The 19159-nt window shown below is 39.9% G+C and overlaps 1 protein-coding gene across 2 annotated transcripts in view; it reads left to right on the top strand.

The window, feature by feature from the left end:
* SYNE2 (spectrin repeat containing, nuclear envelope 2) overlaps nt 1-19159 on the top strand; it is a 239253-nt gene that overhangs the window by 149809 nt on the left and 70285 nt on the right. For both annotated transcript variants that reach the window (XM_004681792.2, XM_004681791.2), the window contains exons 65-77: nt 818-1051; nt 4406-4588; nt 5572-5700; nt 7150-7271; nt 7418-7559; nt 8876-9007; nt 10512-10664; nt 10778-10987; nt 12109-12210; nt 13068-13187; nt 14140-14343; nt 15614-15787; nt 17045-17176. In XM_004681792.2, coding sequence (XP_004681849.1) covers nt 818-1051; nt 4406-4588; nt 5572-5700; nt 7150-7271; nt 7418-7559; nt 8876-9007; nt 10512-10664; nt 10778-10987; nt 12109-12210; nt 13068-13187; nt 14140-14343; nt 15614-15787; nt 17045-17176 — 2037 coding nt within the window. The remainder of the gene's footprint in view (nt 1-817; nt 1052-4405; nt 4589-5571; nt 5701-7149; nt 7272-7417; nt 7560-8875; nt 9008-10511; nt 10665-10777; nt 10988-12108; nt 12211-13067; nt 13188-14139; nt 14344-15613; nt 15788-17044; nt 17177-19159) is intronic.

The following is a 19159-nucleotide window of genomic DNA, read 5'->3' as shown; positions in this document are numbered from 1 at the left end:
ACTAGAATATTTTAATTTGGCATCTAGGAGTTATTTTTTTATTGGATCAACAAGCAACCCAGTTAATTCAATATGAAAAGAACACACACCCACACACATACACACATCATATTTTCTTTCGGTTACACCATATATACCTCATCCTTAACTCAATAATGTTTGAGTATCTGGTAAGTGAACAGTAGTTTTAGGGATTCTCTCTGAAAGATAGGAGAAATGTTTTCAGATTACCCCACCAAAGCTTGAATCAAGCTATTTTTAGTAGTGAAAGGTTTAGAAGAGTAATAACATGTATGTTGGAAAAAAAACATAGCTAAAATATTGTATAATCTGACTGCTTGAGAAGATATTAAGCATCTGGTATAATCCTTGTATCCCACCCAGCCAGTATGTAAAGATTGTTTGAATGGAGGGCACAGCAGTGTAAGCATCGCTTAATTATGTGTCATGCAACTTTAACCACTGGCCAACTTGCTGAAATGTCTCAGACACACACCCACACGCGCACCCTCCCCCTGGCACTCACCTGTCTCCAGGGCCCCAGTTGTTTAATGAACAGCAAGCCCATTTGTATCCTCTGTGACGGGAATACTCTACCTGTGTACATGCAGGTTGGCTGCTTGGAAACCTGGGGCGTCAGGTCACATGACTGTTGCTATGCGTTTGGAGGTGCATTTTTCTTTCTTCTCCTGCTTGTAGTTTTTTTTTTTTTTCTTTTAACTGGGGAAATGCACATTCACGGGTCCTTGCAAGCCCAAATCTGAAAACTTTGGATTTCTGACTCTTCACTGCTGGATTATCTTTGGATTTACCTTAGGGCGCCACACCCCCTACGAAGAAGGCTACAGTTCTGGGCTTTTCTGATGAACAAGGAACTTTTGAGGCCACGGCAGAGAGTCCTAGGCCTGAGCCTGCGGAAGTGCTCCATGTCTGCAAGACCCAGGTGGCCGAGCTGGAGCTGTGGCTGCATCAAGCCAACGTGGCATTCGAGCCGGAAACATTAAACGCAGACATGCAGCAGGAGGTGGAACAGCAGCTGGCAGGGTGCCAGGTAAGGCTGATGGGTCAGAGTTCATGGCTTACCTCTTCACCAATCACTTCCAGGATTCAGTGTATTTCTCTTAAAGCAACAGTGTGTTTCCTTCTGTTACTCCAAAATAAAGACCTTTATCTTGGTCTCAAATTTGCCTCCTCCAGGTGATTCTTTGAAATGATTTATATAAGCAATAGTAGTGAGTCAGAGCTCCAAATCCAGCTCTGTCACCTCAACTGTGAACTTGGGAGTGTTTACTTCTTCTTTTATTTTTCCTCTTTTGTAGGTTAGCTCATAGGATTTTGTTGGGATTAAATGCGATCACATATATAATCAGTGCCTGGCATAGAAAGTATATAAATCCTTTTGTAAAAATATATGGCAATTAGTTCTTTGAATATTCGTTCATCATAAAATGACGGTCCCAGCTTGTAAGGTAGCAGAGATAGCATAGAATACTTTGCTGCCATTACCTGGGGCTCTTACTGCTTTCACTTGGGAGGGCAGGAATATAAACTTCCTTGCTGTGAGTAACCTTCACTGGCTAAGCTGGGATCTCTAGGCCCCTCCAGGGAGGGGCCAGCATGATGACATGGAAGCTGCATAACTGAGTGTCAGAACAGCTCTGGGTGCCTCCCCCATGTGCTTAGAAATCAGCCTTAGCCTGGCCTGTCTGCTTTTTGGCTCCCCAAGGATGATACATGCTCTCAGAATATATCACCACCATGCCACAGGGCTCACCTCTCTTAAGAGCCCTTTGTAGGATTAGAGGGAGCCCACCCTTGCCCCAAGGCAGGCCCTTCTCTTTCCCATTCAGACACAGGGTTTTACAAATCCAGCACCTGCCTAGTGGGGGGCCCAAACTGGTAGGCTGATCTTCTTCCCCCAGCATCTCACCAGGGCTGACCCCAAAAGTCAGTTCTGGGCGTGTCAGTTACTCAAATACTGGCACTACCACATGGGCTAGCTGATAAGACATTGGGTGTTGAAAGGACAGTCTCCAGCAACACAGCAGCTATGCCAGCCTGACCTTGTAGCCTTCCAGATGTTCAGTTCTAGCCACTTACCAGTTTGCCAACTGATTTTCCTGCTGATTGGGAAGACCTCATGCCAATTCCTTGATCATCACCAGAACCCCACTTTCTTGCTACCTATAATAAACTTGAGGATTTGGTGCCACTCCAGAAAAAAATTCATAGCCCCAAGATGACCGTAGGAGGTACCCGGCTTTATTTGGGTTTTGGCTGGATGGTGGGGGCAGTCATTTCCCTCGCCCAAGAGACCTTAGAGAGATGATGCTTGGAGGCAATGGAGCCACCACCAGGAGTGGGGAGAGGGCAGGGAGCAGGGAACCCCAGGGGGTATGTCAGAGCATTCTGCAGGGCAGCTGAGGCTCCATGAACTAGAGCAACTAGAGCCCCAGGGTTTGTCTTACCCTGGCTAGCAGATCAGAGGCCCGTTTTGAGTTTGGTGCCAGTGGAGCTGAACTAATGGTCCTGTACAGAGGCCATCTCTGGCTTGGTGAGGTAACACCATGGCGCATACAACTGAAGGTGAAACATATAAAGAGGCTTACGATGGTCTGTAAAAACCCAAAGTTCCCCCAGGGAAAATGTCTAAAGGGCAGAGCAAACAAATCAGTCCAGAAAAAGTTACATTCCATCATTTAATATTTGAGAAAAGTAATTATTCAGCCTTGATTATTACAGGCATGCCAATCAAAATGTTTGACTTGTTCCTACATTACATTGGCAGAAATTATATCATTTTGGAAAACTGGAGAAAAAGATCTACTCATGTTTGCTAGTTCTGATTTGCTCCATGTCTGGGAGATCAGCTGCCAGCATATAAAATATGCATCTTCTTTGTCCAAATAATATCATTATTTTAAGTATACCTTCTGAAAGTAAGCAAAAGAGAAAAATATTGGTTGTAAAAGTGAAGAACTGAAAACAACTTATAGGCTGCAGGTGGGAAATTAAGTGACTCAAACAATACCAATTTGTAGCTGTTCGAATGGGAATCACAAAGTATGTGTAGACACAGGAGGAAATATATGTACATGGAATAGCTAAGTGGGGAAGGAGCCCAAAGCTATAAAATACCTTGTTTACAGCCACTCTAAATTTTGTGAGTTCACATTGTTGAAACTTTGAAAAATCTGTAGAGGATACTTGTAGTTTGTTTGGATGGAGGAGTTTGATTTTGTTTTTAATATTCATTTCCTTACACTACTGTTTACTTTTGAACAGTATTTGATTTCCCCCATAGGTATAGTCCCCGTAGTTCTCCCACCACCATATCACCTGTGATCCATCCCCACAGTCCCTTGTGCCCCGCTTTTTGAGCCCCCCTTTCTCTCACTCCCTGCTGTATGCCCCAAACCTGTAGTCAGCTTGGCAATTCAGTCTTCTCCCTAACCCTTTGTTCAGTGGCCTCTGTATTCCACATGTAAGTGAGACCATCTGATGATTATCTTCGTTCCCTCTGACTTTGATGGGGTAGTTTTAGAGAGATTATTTGAAAGGCTGTTTTAAGCAGAGCTGTTCCCTAAGATCCTCAGTGAACTGCAGGTGTTCTTCGCCCTGCAGAGGGCAAACTCTGTCTACAGAAGAAGAATACAGTGACCTGGCTTACTGGCAGACTTACTGCTTCTAGCTGCTTTATTTTTAGATCCTTGTATAAGTTGGCCAGTTGTTTCAATGACTGTTTTAGGTTCCAAATGATTTCTTCTCTTATTTGTTCTGATATTTTAGAAGCTTATTTGGCTTGAGAAAGAAAATAAATAGAACAGAGGGGAGAATTTTCAAATAGCTTTGTGGACTTCTCTTTTTCTTTTTTTATTGCTATAGAAAAGGACTAGGAAGGTGGGGTGGGGGTGGGGGTGGGGAATGCATACAGACTATGGATCAAGCACTGCCAGTTCATGAATTTAACTCTTTACCTCCTTACAGGATGTTAGGAGTTTTTAAGAGATGGCTGAAGAACATTCAGAAAAAGTCAGGTGCTGGAGTTTACCCAGCTACTAAGAGGCACAGCTGAGATCTGAGCCCACGTAGTCTAGTTCCTGCACTAGACTTCGCCACAGAGCAATGCCAAGTCCTCCAAAGGGAAGCACTACAAAATCATGTATTTTAGATTATTTAGTGGGACACCTACTATTTGGGATTAGTTTGTGGTACCCTTATAGAAAAGCACAGAAATTATATGGAAGTTTTGTTTTGTTTTGCCCTCCAAAGGCCCCTTCCAACCTGTGTTTCTGAGACTCACTCTATATTCACTTAGCTAGAGCGGATAACTCTAACTTATTATGGGAACTAACACTCATTCAAGATGAAAATGATGAATAATTAAATGATTTTGTTTCCCCAGGCCATGCTGACAGAGATTGAGCATAAAGTCGCGTTCTTGTTGGAGAACTGCAAAGATCAGGGCTTAGGAGACAGTGGAGCCACACAGCTAGAGGCAGAAGCACTTTCCTTGAAACTGAAAACTGTGAAGTGCAATTTGGAAAAAGTCCAGATGATGCTTCAAGAGAAATACAGTGAAGACCAGGTAAGATCTGGCCATGTAGAGACATGTGCATACATTTAATGCTTGGTAGACCCATCAGGAATGAACGCTGAGTGGAGTTGATGAAACAGTTGCAGTGGCATTCTAAGAAGCAATTAGGCTACTTACAACTGTAAGAATTTTTGCACTCGCTTTTATGGTTGGTTTCATTCCTGTGCATTTCCTTTCTAGAGTGTTACTGACGGTGTTGACTTGGTTCAGGTGGCTTGAGTGGGTTTATTATTATTGCTGGTAAAAATGAGGTCTGGTATTAACCTTCATAAAAGGCGGAATGTGTTTTAAAGGAATTTTGTGGCTTCAGTTGATTGAAAAGTGAAGTCATTGAAAAGATTAAAATTTGATATCAGAAATACAAAGTCTGTATGTAGGATACTTTTGTTATTCACTTGCAAGTAGTTATATATAATGATCAAAGTATCCTACCCCTAAAGTGTTCTTCTGACTTTAAAAACAATTTTTGTTTGTAAGTACCAATGTGCATTTTACAAGTAAGACCTCATTTTATAAAATTTGCATCCTTAGTATGAAAAGGTGGTTTCTACTTAGAAAAATCACAAAATAAAATTGGCTATAGATAAGTCATGTGGTTACCCTTTCATGCTGAAATCTTATTTCCTTAAAAAAAATTCTACTTGAGTTTCAAGGGAAATTTGAATTCATGAACTACTATTTATTTTTGATTTTTTTTTTCTTCAACGTTGTTCTTAAGAAAAGGTAATAGATTTCCTGGCTTTTAGTAACTCACTGGATGCATTAAGTCAGGGAAATGCTGATGATCACTTCATCAAATATGGTTTTGAAGTCATTATGAAATGAGTACATTAAGTCATTGTATATACTTATTGTAAATAACAAAATATAGTCATTTCTGTTAGATTTTCCCATTATGTAGTCTCTTTATTTGAATTGAAATCAAGTGGGTTAAATTTTATATAAATAATCTATCATGATGGGGTTTTTTGCAGCATTCTGCCATTCTAAAGAAACCTTCAGAGCATCAAAAAGTTCTCCATGCAGACAACCTTTTTGAATTTGAATCAACTGTAACTGAAAGGACACAATTCTGCAGACAAAAAGATTTCCAGCAGCAACAGGTAATTTCAGCCCCTAACAGTTGTAAGGACAAGAATAAAGCTTTCTCCTTGGAATTTCCATTTAAAGAAAACACTGAAATGGAGTTTTTGTTGAGTGGCTGAATGGAAAGTGTGATGTGTGGGTGTTTGCGCCCAAGCAGAGGCTTGGGATTCTGAGCTTGTCCTACAGCACCTACTTTGCCTTCACCCAGTCCCCTTCACTATAGTGGGGGACACTAATTTTGCCCCTTGATGAACTTGCATCTTAGATAAACCAAGAAAATACTTCCTTTTTTACTATTTCATAGTGAAATGCCATTGTTTTACAGCCTTGTTGATTTTTTTGCAATATAGGATTTCTCCCCTCAGGATGGTCATTGCCAAAGTCCCTGTAGCCCTCCACCATACTCCATACTCCAGTGTGCTCCAAGGCTCTTCCCACTACACTCTGCTACCTTTTAACAACCCTGCCCATCCACCCCACTCTCCACCATCCCTTCTTCCTCTGTATGCCACAGATCTATGGTCAGTCTTCAAGAGTTGGTTTTAATGTAAATGACATTATCCTGTATTTTATCTTTCTCCAGCTGGCTTATTTTGCTTAGCATTATCCCTTCCAGCTTCATCCATCTTGCTACAAATGGCATGAGTTTATCCTTTTTGATCACTGAGTAAATAGTCTAGTGTGTATTTGTACCACATCTTCTTGACCTATCTGTTTTTGAGCACTTAAGTTGTCTATAACTTGGCTGTTGTAAACAGTGCTGCAGTCAACATGGGAGTGCAGGGGCTTCTTCAAATTACTGTTTTGTGTTCTTTTTTTTTTTAATTAAAGATTTATTTATTTATGCATACAGAACTGGGGTACAGGCCAGAGGTGCAGGGGTGGTGAGAGGATTCACCAGAGACAGAGTGGGGAGCAGAACAGGCAGATCTAATGAAATAGTGAGGGAAGTAGTGGGTGAGACAAGAGAGGTCTGCCATGCCGTGTGGGTCACCTCCCTGGCAGCATTTGAACTCGTGCTAAAGCAGCTGTGGCTTGCTTCATAGTGCTGCGCTTAACCCATTGCACCACCAGGAAGGGTCTGAAATTGCTGGGTGGGTGGAATGGCTGATCTGTTTTTAGTCTTTGAGGAACCTCCACACTGCTAAGCAAATATTACTTCAGGATAACCTTCCTCTGTATCTGCAATACCTCCTTCCCTGTTGTTTAAAAATATGTTAGTATATTTTTGGTGATTTTCTGTGTCCATATGGACACAACTGTGTCCATATGGACACAACTCTTGGTCATTGTGTGAAATCATTTTTTTTTTTTTTAAATAAAAGTTGATGAGGCCAAGGAGGCAAAAAAGAGAAGTAAGAAAGAGGAATTTAAGAAGTGGTTGAACATCAGATTATCTCGACAGGTTTTGGATACTAACTGAAAGCACTGATTGATTGACTCATTTGAATCTCATTGGATTTTAGGTTCTGGAATTAAAACCTACAGAGCAAAAAGATTTAATCAAGTTCATAGATTGTAATGCTCAAAAAAGGTGGTCCCACTCTTGCCAGCATCATACAGATGCAACTCAGAAGTCACCTGTGAGGTAAGGCTTTTGAAACACCTGAGCATTTAATTGTTCAGTTGGGAGAATTGAGTGTTTGTTTTTAAAATCACTTGTACAACACTGAATATAAATTTTTAAAAGTATACATTGATTATTCTTTTCACGCTTTTGTTTTCCCTTACAAGTAATAAGGCATCCAGCCCTGAAAATGATGCTCCAGACTTGGTTTTGTCACCCCAGGGCCAACGGGGAGATAAATGGCAATATTTACATCATGAACTCTCATCAAAAACTCATCTACCTCTACCTCAGCTTGTGCAGCCTCAGGTCAGTGTGTGTCTGAACACAGGGGAATAAGCATGTTTAGCTTTGAAAATCCAGCCAGTGTCCACTGAATGCATATGCATGTTCTGTACTATGTAGCGATTTGTTTTTAGAAAGCAAAGATGCCACAAGGGCTTTTCGCTAGCTATCACTTTTCTCCATCTTTCTTGGAAGTCAGCACTAGCTGTGTCTCCTTTGTGTTTCTGGACTTTTCTACTTAGAACTCTTACTGCACTGTGCTGCTGCATATTTGTCTGTGTTCCCTACTAGAGGACATGGGCAGATAGACCCTGTTGGCCTGGTTCACACTGAGTGCCTGGAACAGCATAAAATCTTGATTACTATATGTTGAATGAACAAAGAAAATAATATATGTCAAAAGCACTTTATAAATATAGTGTTAATCATTCATCAAAAGATTCTTTGGAATCTGCAGTGTGCCAGCCCCTGTGCCAATGGTGTTCCCACTAATGCACCTTATCATCACTACTATGAGTTTATTTATACTGTGCCAGCTGCTGCTGGCTTTATCTGCAGAGATCCAAGAGTGGGATAGCACTTTGTCAGAGCACTATTGCAAACAGCAAGCAAGCAAGCTTTTGCCTTCAACATTGAATTCAAACTGCCTTGGCAAATGTAACCAATAATTTCCCAATTGGTGGGAACTTTTCAGTACTCTGCTGAGAATATTTATTTGATTCCAGTGAAGTTGACTCAAATTCTGATAGGACTTTGTACTTGGGTTCACCTTGTTATATACACTCTAACATGTGTAGTGTTCTTTTCACAAGCAGAATGGTATCAGTAGTTTTTCTCCAAGTAGCATCATCTGCCACCCTGTTCTTTCTTTTTTATACATTAGTTTTCCAATTGCAGAAGAAATTAACTCTGAGTCATTTCAATACTTACTTTCTCAATAACAAATCAAGGTGCAAATCTGTGCTCTATTCTAAATGTTGGCTATATCAAGAATCTCACTGTTAGTGGGGAGAAAAACAACTAACTTTGTAACATATATAGCATTTACTAAATAAAATGGAAATGATTGGTGGCTTTATTGTGTTTCTCAAATTATGGGTTGTTTTTCCTCATTTTGATATCTAAGTGGGTCTTTGAGTTTATAAGAAAAGCTTACTGTGACTATTCAGGCTGTCCAAAATACTTAAAATTGAATCATTTTTGTATTAGTGAGAAGATAGACAAAAATGGTTACCAAGAAGGTAATTCATTAGCCACATGCTAATGCATTTTTGTTGTTTTGCATGAACATAACAGGATCTCAAACTGCCTATAATAGGATTTCCTTTTTATTCAAATAGGTTGCCACAAATACGAGTATTCTACCCAGTGTAAGTGTGTATAGCTTTAGATACCCAACCATGGAAGAGCTGAAAACCTGTACCATCCACCTTGAAGACTTGCGTCAAGAAGCAAATGACCTTCAGACACAGGTAGCCGCTGCTCTTTGTATCTATTTCCCTCCTTTCACTAACAAAAAAAGTACAGTATTATCACTACAAATTGGCTATAGCTTTCTATATTTAAAAAATAATGAAATAATCAGAGGATAGATCCTAGAATTGCTTATAGAAGTGGTCTCTTGCCAGTACTTGCAAATATGGCTTCTGAGCCTGAGGCCAGGATTAGCAGCAAAGAGGATGGTAATTGATTGGTACTGTCTAGAGCGGGGTTCTGGAGTTGAATGGGTTTGGAAGGGCATGGGTGGAATATCGCCAAGTTTCCAGAAATGAGTGAACTTAATAAAATGCTGGGTCACATTAGGATCCATCAGAAAAGATAGTAGGAAGCAAAGCTCAAATTGGGTGTGTTTTGGCAGGCAAGGCATGAGGCAGGCTCTCTACTGATTCAGGCAGATGAAAAGGAGAATCCTGGAGCCTTCAGTGGCTTTTTCAGGCTTTAATGAACTTTTTACTCCAATTGTGGAGGAAGCTCAAAGGCTGGCAAGGCAGGGATGCCAGGGGCCTGGGAGGCTGGCAAGCTCCCCAGCCCCCAGTGAATCTATATGTTTTTCGCATTGGGCTCTCTGGCATCCTGTCATGGTCTTCCTTTGTAGCCATTCCACCATACCTTCTCTGAGTAACACCACGCTTATGTCCCTGACCTCTTAGACATAAGTGTGCACACTTACTCATGCCCACACCATCCAGGTGTCTACCATCAGGCATGTGTGCCCTGAGCCCACTCTCCCAAGTGCTTCCTGTGTTAGTACAATCAAGGCTGCAGGAGATAGCCACAGAGGCCAGTGGTGTAAAAGCCTGGCCAGTCTTCATTTACCCTATAGGGTGACTGTCAGTTTCAGAGTGCTGCCGGATAATTTGTAACTGGAATCTATGGGTTAAGAAAGAGTTGTTCCAATAGGTTATGCTAAAATAGACCTGTGGCTCCCGAACGCAGGTTGGTAGGGGACACCTGCACCACTTGGGAACCCCCTGATGTTGTACATCGACAGGTGGCCTTAATTCTCACATGAACCTGGCACTCATGGCATCCTGGCTCAACAGCCCATCTGTCTTTAAAACACTGTACCTCTTTTTAATCATGCCCTTCAATTTTCTTGACTTTTTACTTTCCAGGCCATACTTGATTTCATTAACCCCCTTCTACACTTAAATGTTGGGGAGCAGGGAGCAAGGGAAGAGGAATGGTATGAGTCATCTGGGACCACACTTGCACCTGTGTGGTCAGCTCAGGCCTTCATCTCTGGTTCATCTTTTAATTTAACTCCATGAAATAACCATCTAACATTGCTTCTCAAGCTTGTCTCTCTCAGAGTTAAATGCCTTTATTTATTATCTTACCTACTTCACCAAGTGTTTGAAATAGCTTACTGTAAAAAGTATAACATAGACTGTCAATTACAAAGAAATCTGGGACTACATCCATTTAGGACAAAACACAATCCTAATGGTTTGAATTTTTTTTCTCTTAACTCAGGAAAACATGACAGAAGAAACATACACAAACTTGGATAAAAAATTATTTGAACTATTTCTGACCCTCTGCCAGTGTCTTGGCAGTGTCCAGGAGGTACTGCAAACACCTGGGCTCTTCAGAGAGGACATTTGTACCCAGCACACGCACTACGAGGTAGGGAACACCCACTGTGCCCACGTGCTGGCTGTTATGAAGCCGTTAGTTAAGCCAGAACTGAGAACTCTCCCAACTCGTTCACCGAGTCTTCCTTCCTCTCCACAATACAGATGCTGGCTCTTGAGCTAAAAAAACTCTACTTAGCTATGAGTGACAAGAAGGACAATATCTTGAAAGCCATGACTCAGTCTGGCAAGAACACCAGCTTGCTCCCTGAGTGTTTTGATAACCTCCAAGTCTACCTGGAGCACACCCAGACTGCCGCAGCCTCCAAAAGCAAGTCCCTGAAAGCTGGCCTTGATTACAACTGCAGTTATCAGGTAACGTTCTGAGCACTGGCCCACTTTGGCACAGACCTCTCATCTCCATTAATTCCAATTCTTGGCAGCATTCGTTAAAAGGAATAGCTATGGACTGTGGGGAGACATTCATTCTGTGAATCAGTAAGTTAATTCTGCTGTCAGAGACTGTTTGAAAGTCAGACCCATGCCCAGATGTCAGGTATGAACGTGTTAGGATGAGCTTAAGTAGTGATTCCTGTGTTGCATTCAGCCACTCATTAAGTATCAAATGAAATTTTTGAGCAAAAAAATGACAGGCAGTTTCATTTGGCAGATATCTAGCATGGGTTGGAGGAGAGACATGGTAGAGACTAGCTAGGAAGCAAGAGTTACCTAACAAATAAGAAAATAGAACTGCACCTTGCAGTAAAACTGGAGCCTTGCTCATAAAACCAAGCCCGTATCTGAAGAAGCTTCTAGAGTCCAAGTATAATAGACGCAAGGGAGAGAACACGTTAAGCAACATTGGGGTACAGACAGCCAAATCACATGGGAGTCTATAGAGAATAAATGGCCCATTTTTTTCATCAGCACCCTCCCTAAATCCAAGGAACAAAACAGCGATGGAGAAGCTTGCAGATTACACACAACTTAATGAACATATCAACCCATTGCAATCTATTGAACCTTATCTAGATCCCAATTCAAATAAACAAAAAATACTATAAACAATTAGAGAAATGTGACTCCTCTCTGTGTCAGACAGCCTCCCATGTGACCCTCATTAAATGGCTGAATGCAACACGGGAACCGGTGCTTACGAATATCCAAGAATTAACACTGACTTACAGAATTTTAAAGGAAAAAATCTTTATCTTTTAGCAACCCATAGACTGAAGAAACAATATAATACCTGGGATTTGCTTCAAAATAAGCCAAGGGAAGGGAGGCTAGGTACAGTTAAGAGGGTATATGGGAGGATGGAAGAGAAGCAACCAGCCATGAATCAGTAAGTGCTGAAGCTGGATGATGGTAATTCTAGATTCCTCTACTTGCTATATGCTTGAAATGTCTACTAGCACAAAAACTGAAGGTCAACTAAAATTTAAAAGGTGAAGTAGTCTTCAATGAAATTCTCACTGTCTCCTGTTTATTTCCAGAATGAAATAAAGCGATTATATGATCAACTTACTAAAAACAAAACATCTTTACAACAGACTCTGAATGAAATTAGTGGCCAGAGTATTGATGAACAGCTTCAGGTAATCAAGTAAAAAGAATTCAAGCTGATGTAATCTTGGACCAGAGAGTCTTATGTATGTGCCCTGGACACTTTGTGAGCAGTGGCAAGACTTAAGTAAATAAGTAAAAGTGAAAAACCGTTTATGTTAACCTTTAAAAATCCCTAAGTAATCCTTTATGATGCATAAATTAAAAGACCACAGTCACCTATCAGCTGGGCAAAATATAAGTTTGTCCAGATTCAGGAAAAGACCTACCTACCACCTTTGGTAGTGTGATCTTGCAAGGTACCAGCACCTTACGAGTAAATGCTCTTCATCCAGCTGCAGTTTCACTTCATGTATTTAGCAAACACTGAATGAGAACATGCAGTGATCAGTCATTGCTCTAAGGGCTGGACTTGAACTTGTCCTAAGGAAATAAGACATGCATGAAGATAAATATATAATAGTCACAGACACGCCTATTGAATGAATGTAAATCTCTAAATAGCCGACAAGTCTACGGGAAGCAGATGGTTACTAAAGCAGCGTCTGGCCTCACAGTGACATACTGTTTTAAAAGAACCAGACTTGTTCTGGTTCAGTACAGATCAAATCTGTGCTTATTAGAAGAGCTGGTGAGGGAGGAGTGCAGGTTGCAGGCCAGAGCGCTGTGTGAGGGTGTGCACGTTTGCCTGGATTGCTACGTGCTTGGAACTTGTTAGGAGCCACTATCAACTGTGGGTCTTTGGTGAAAGCTGGGGTGGAGAAAGGGAAGTGAGGCTCTTGTTTCTCAGTAATTCTTTGCTCTGCTGTTTCATTTGTTTTAAATGAATATGGACAGTTTTAAAAGGTTTCATTCATTTATTTATTTTTTGTACCATGTCTCGCTTTAGAAAGCAGATGTTTGTACAGTGGAGCTGCAAAACTCTGAAACTCTGGTGGCAAAACTAAGAGATGAAGGGGAGAGACTTCACCTCCCCTCTGTTCTGCTCCAAGAGGTATACAAACTAGAGGTATGTCTGAGCAGAAAACATGTCACTGGTGAGTTACTCTGATAAGGAGTAGGGCTTTTTTCTTCCACCAAGTGGATTATTTTTTTATTTATATATGTTTACATCGTTGTTCATTTTTGTCATGTGTGATTTCTCCTCTGAGGAGAATTTTTTGTCCCCATAAAATTCCCACCACCAAGACACCCATGAGCCACACAGACTTTTATGCTTGTCCTTCCTGTTTCGACCCTTCTCTCTCCCTTCTCCTGATGAATATCTCTGATTGCTAGTTTTGTTTCATTCTTTCTTTTGATCCCTTATATGGTTTCCCGTGCCCTTCCTGTACGTGAAACCATCTGATGTTTTTCTTTTTCCTTCTGATTTATTTCACTGAGATCATCCCTTCCGGCTCTGTCCATGTTGCTGTTTATCCCTTTTGATTGCTGAGTAGTATTCCATATATACTACATCTTCTTGATCTAGTCATCTGTTTTTGGGCATTTAGGTTATTTCCATATTTTAGCTGTAGTAAATATTTCTATGATGAAAATGGTGTGCAAGTATCCTTTGAATTTATGTGTTTTTTGTTTGGTTTTTGATTTTTTGTTTTTTGTCCTTTGGGTGTATTCCTAGGCATGGAATTGATGGGTTATATGGAAGATACATTTTTTTTAATAATTTGGGGGTACTCCACACAGCTTTCCATGGTAGTTGGACCAGTTTGCATTCCCACCAGCAATGTAAGAGGTTTCCTTTTTCTCTGCATTCTCGCCAGTATTTGTTGTTAGTTTTTTAATGTGGGCCATTCTTACTGTGTGAAGTGATACCTCATTGGAGTTTTGATTTGCATTTCCCTGACTATAAGTGATGTTGAGCATTTTTTTATGTGCCTGTTGGCCTTCTGCATTTCCTCATCGAGAGTGTTTATTTCCATGTCAGGTGACTGTTATGCATACCTGCTCTTTGTTTCCAGGACGTACTTGACAGCATGTGGGCACTCCTGCGAGCCAGGTACACGGAACTTGGCAGCCCGTTTTTCATCACCGAGAGCCAGCAAGATGCATTGCTGCAGGGCATGGTAGAGCTAGTGACTATTGGAAAGGAAAAGCTTGCTCATGACCACATACACCAAACCAAAAGTAAAGTGGCCTTACAGGCTCAAATACAAAATCACCAGGTAATACCCACAAGTCAGCCACCGTTGTAGAGTCTACGCTTTTGTGAGAGTGAACAGAATGCACCCTCCTCCTCCTGTGGTGGCACTGTATCTTTTCTTTAATCTTTAACTAATACCCATTAGAGTGTGATATCACTGCCTACCATAACCCTCTAAACCCTGTGAATATGGTCATGAGTGAAAAAATACACATTTCCTTCTTTCATAGCATTTCCAGTTGACCAGGGTGACAAATTTAAAATTGGGGTACATGCTTTCAGAGTATTTAATAGGGGAAATTGGAGGAGGGCAATCAGGAAAGACTTTCCTTGAGGATTCAAAGAAGTATCTATTGAAATAGAAACTTCAAGAGATAAATGTCTATCATAGTGTTATAGGAATTCCTTTCATTTTCCATTTATTTTGTCAAAGAAAAACCTCTTGATCACCAGTCACAGATGTGCAACAAACTATGTATTCGTGATAAAAAATGCCTAAGATGTAGACATCCTGTCTCCATTCAATAAGCTGAAGTCTAGGCCTTTGATAAGTGGATCTTAGTCTAAGAAAAATAGAAAGATAAATAAAGGATAGAGGGAAAGAGAAGACAATTACCTTAATTGAAATCTATTGCCATACCCCATGCGACTTACTTTTATAAACTCTGTTTTTCTCAAGGGGTAGGAGAGGGGATTCATGTAATAAGAAGAACCTGGAGGGGGTCGCCAACTAAATGGAGAGGCGCATTGTGAAAGGAAAGCTTTCCTCTCTAATGATTCTTAAAAGTACTATTCTGGGAGCTTTCATCTGCCAGCACCCCCAATCAATATTTCCCTTTATTATCTTTTTTACTGAGTAGACATTAGAGCCAGCTTTTAAGCACTCCAGCTCTTGAACATTGGGCTTCTTGGGCTCACCATTTTTCCATTCAGTTTTTGTTTGAAATTAATTAGCCATATCAGTATCTAATTTTTACTATTTTTTAAAAACAGAATTAATTTAAGAAGATCTCACTAGGAATTAAAATTGATTAATTGTTCTTTAATGTGTACTATATTGTAGAAAATATTACTTGGGATGATTTTGCTTTATTTGCTAAAATGCCATTAATGGATAAAGATGAAGGAATACATAGTTAATTTCTTCCTTCTTTTTATTTTTTTTTGATTCTATATGACTATCCTAGGATTTTCAATTAAAAAGCAAATTTAGTGGTATCAAAAGTTTAAGTAGCTTTAGGTTTTTAAGATTTTTATAAATCTTAAATATTAAAACTTTCTTCATGTTACAGCTTTTTTTTCAGAAGCTTGTTGCTGACATGTTGTTGATCAAAGCATATTCCAACAAAATGCTTCCTCCTTTATTGCAAAAGAGAGAAACATTTTGGGCTGAACAAGTAAAAGAGGTTAAATTACTAGAAGAAAAATCACAACAACGTGGAATACAGCTGCAAAGTTTGTTGCAGGTACTTGAATTATGTAATCTTTTTACTGGAGCTAGGAATTCCAGATTTTCAACCAACACCTCCAGGTGTCAAAAACAAGCATATAATTATCAGTAAGCTGTCATTAAATGGGGACTAGTAGAGAGGAATGTGGAACCCTGTTCAGGTTCTGACTACTGCTCCCTGAGTGAAACAGCCGCTGATATACTCATATATAAAGGGGGGAGGGGTCACGAGTAGGGGGAGGCGTTAGAGACACAGCATCTTCTACCTTCTAGTCTGTGTATGACTAAAAGACAAGCTGAAAATGCTTTGAGAGCTGGAATAAGACCATTTGAAGTAGTCAATGGTTTAGAAACCATATTCCCCAAAGAGGACAGGCTTAGTAGGTATTCTGTTGCTAATGTGGCTTCATGATAATCTTGTCCCTTTAAAGGAAAAAAAAAACCCTAAATTTCCATAAAGTTCTTTTCTTTATTAAACATTGGAGTTTAGCACTTCATGGAAATAAAAAGCAGAATATATTCAACTTCATAATATAATATGGTATGGTATTATTTTATGCTAATAAAATTAATAATTAGTGTGTTGAGTTGATGTGTGTAGTAATATTCCATGGTACTTAAAAAAGATCCCATGAACCCAGTGAGTTTCCCCAACAGCCAACTGACCTGTTTTAATAGGGACAAATAGTAAGCCTGTTTTTCCAACAAATACTGTTTAGTGACAGCAGGGGAGCTCTGTAGTAAGTGTGCAAATGGCTTCTGTAGAAACAGAAAGCTAAACTAAGATATCATGCCGCCAATGAAGTACAAACCCACATCCCTCAAATCGTGGATGATGCTTCATGCAGTATGGTAGGGCAGGGTGAAGTGTGGTAGACTTGAGGTTGGAGCAAGCAGGGCAGATGCAACTAATGGAGCTTTTACTGAGACAGGTTTTAAAAGTTAGCCCTTTGCCTTTCCAGATAAGAGAGAGACTCACCACAGCTCTCAGGTCTGGACAGAGGTGTAAGCTGAAAGCATCATTTCACCTAATCAATACTCCTTCCTCGATTTGACAAGACAAGCATAATTGTCCATTTGGTTTTTAAACCTCCTGAAAGGTAGTGAATAGTTTGCTGTTAGACCCTGAGCGCTCTCTCCAGGTGGTTTATCTTTCCAGACAGACTGGAATCTTGTGCTCTAATTCTGTTTCACCTCAGAGGTCGGTTTTGTTTGTGATTGTCTCATTGTGTAGAACAGGGTTCCCGCTGATTTTATGTTCTTGGTTCTCTAGAAATGGGAAGAGTTTGATGAAAACTATGCCTCCCTTGAAAAGGACCTGGAAATTCTTGTGCCTACATTGCCCTCTGTGAGTTTGGTAGAAGAGACAGAAGAAAGACTAGTGGAAAGGATTGCAGTTTACCAGGTATTTTGCTTGATTTTAAATCATCGAGGGCAGGGTGTATAGTACTTTGTGTTTTCATTTTCTTTTGACTAAATTGCTTTGACTTTGAATGCTTTGAATTATTTAAATCGGAATGAAATACTGTTCATCAAACCACATACAGCTGGACATATTTGAAGAGACTGCAGACTTGGTCATGAGCTAGGCCTAACTAGCATCTGGCTTGGGGCCTGGGCCTTGTGGGGGGTCCCTGCTCTCCCACATCACTTTCATCATTTTTCTGTCTCTAAGACTCAGTTTCTTTATCCATAGAAAATAGATAATGAAGCTAGTTCTACCTGTCTCAGGGGGCAGATGTCATTGCATGTGGAATGCCTGTAAATATATATTTGGTTTTATTACACCAATGAATCTTGACTGGACATAACCTATGAGACAGATAATAACCTGTTACCTGCCACTAACATTATAAAAGAGTTCCCACTTTCAACTATTTCTATATAATGTTTGGCATTATTATTATCAAAGTCTCTGTGTCTCAGTTTTCAGCACCAAAGGAAAGATAAAACCTTAAAATGTTTTTCAAGTGGCACTGAGAACATACCAACAAGATAAAACAATTTTTAAATCTTTGTAACAGCAATGTAGCATACTTGACTTCAGCTAGGCAGTCAGGTATGAATTGTGTGCTAGAATTACTTAGGAAATACCAACTTTAAGACTTCAAAGGCAGGCTTATTGCCTGAGTGGATTGGATAAAAAAATGAAAGCATGAAATACTTGGCAGGATGCTGCCATTCCTCAGAGGCATTTAAGCTTCCAGAAGGGACATTTTCCAGAAGTTGAATTGCTGTAGTTACACTCTTTAGATGCCTAGGAAGCTACAGTTGATCTCTTGGCCGCTTTATTCTATTGAGCTAACCTATAAGGTAAGTACTCTGGGGTCAGGGAACTGTTGTTCAAGCTGTATTAGCCTACAAATTCAGAAAGTACCACCTGAACTGCTAAAAAAAAAAAAAAAGTAGTTTAAACAGCATGTTAAACCTCATAGTAAGAAATAATTCATATTAGCTATTTTGTTATAAACCTGTTTCTCTGATTGTTTCTCTAGTGATTTCTTACTGCTTTTAGTCTTAGACATAATATTGTTTATGTTGATTATCAATGAGACAGACACACCTGAAGTTTACATAATGTTGCATTGTTACTTCAATAATATATAAACCTAAAGAATAATCACTTGCATTAGCTAAATTGATATAAGCCTGATTATTTCCCCCAAGTTGACCATATTCCTTAAATATGACACTGGGATTCTGTTAAATTTCAAATTTCTTTAAAAATGAAATGATTGGTCTAAGACTTTTCAATAAAATTTCTATTTTAAAAGACAGGTAACTGATAAAGTCTATCTCACTTAGAAACGCTTCTAGGCATCTGTCAGGCTGCTGTGTCATAGAGAAGTTTGTGTGTCTTGATTCTGGGTGTCACTGGGCATAAACTGATGGGGTATAGGCTGCTGGGTGTGAGCAAGCCCACCTTCCCATGCTGGTGTGGCTCTCAGGGGCTGAGTGAGCCAGGCCTCTGGCCCCTTGCTTTAGAGTGCTTGAAAGATGAAGGGTCTCACTCACATTGGAGGGTTAGAAAATCAGACATTTTTAAACTGACCACTAGTTATTTTATTCCACCCCACTGACTTAGGTTGGAGGAAGTGGTTATAAATGGGAGTTGAAAGTGAAAATTTTTAGTAATTTTTGAAAAGGCTTAAGTTAATTGGAAAATATCACAAGTTCTATTTTTACCATAATTTATTTTTAAAGATTAAATTAGTTGTCAGTATAAGTGCCACTAGCTAAATCCAAATGTGGAAGATAATTGCTGTTAAGAGTTCTCTTCAGGGGGTCATTGTATTCACCATTTTGGAGAATTTTATTTTTCCTTTTGCAAAGATGGGTTAATGATGTCCTATCTATTCTAACTTATTCTTCTGAAGTTTTTTTTTTT

This window comes from Condylura cristata, unplaced genomic scaffold (genome assembly GCF_000260355.1).
Source record: "Condylura cristata isolate star-nosed mole 26May11 unplaced genomic scaffold, ConCri1.0 scaffold00013, whole genome shotgun sequence".
NCBI lineage: Eukaryota > Metazoa > Chordata > Mammalia > Eulipotyphla > Talpidae > Condylura > Condylura cristata.
This window is presented reverse-complemented; position numbering and strand designations above follow the sequence as displayed.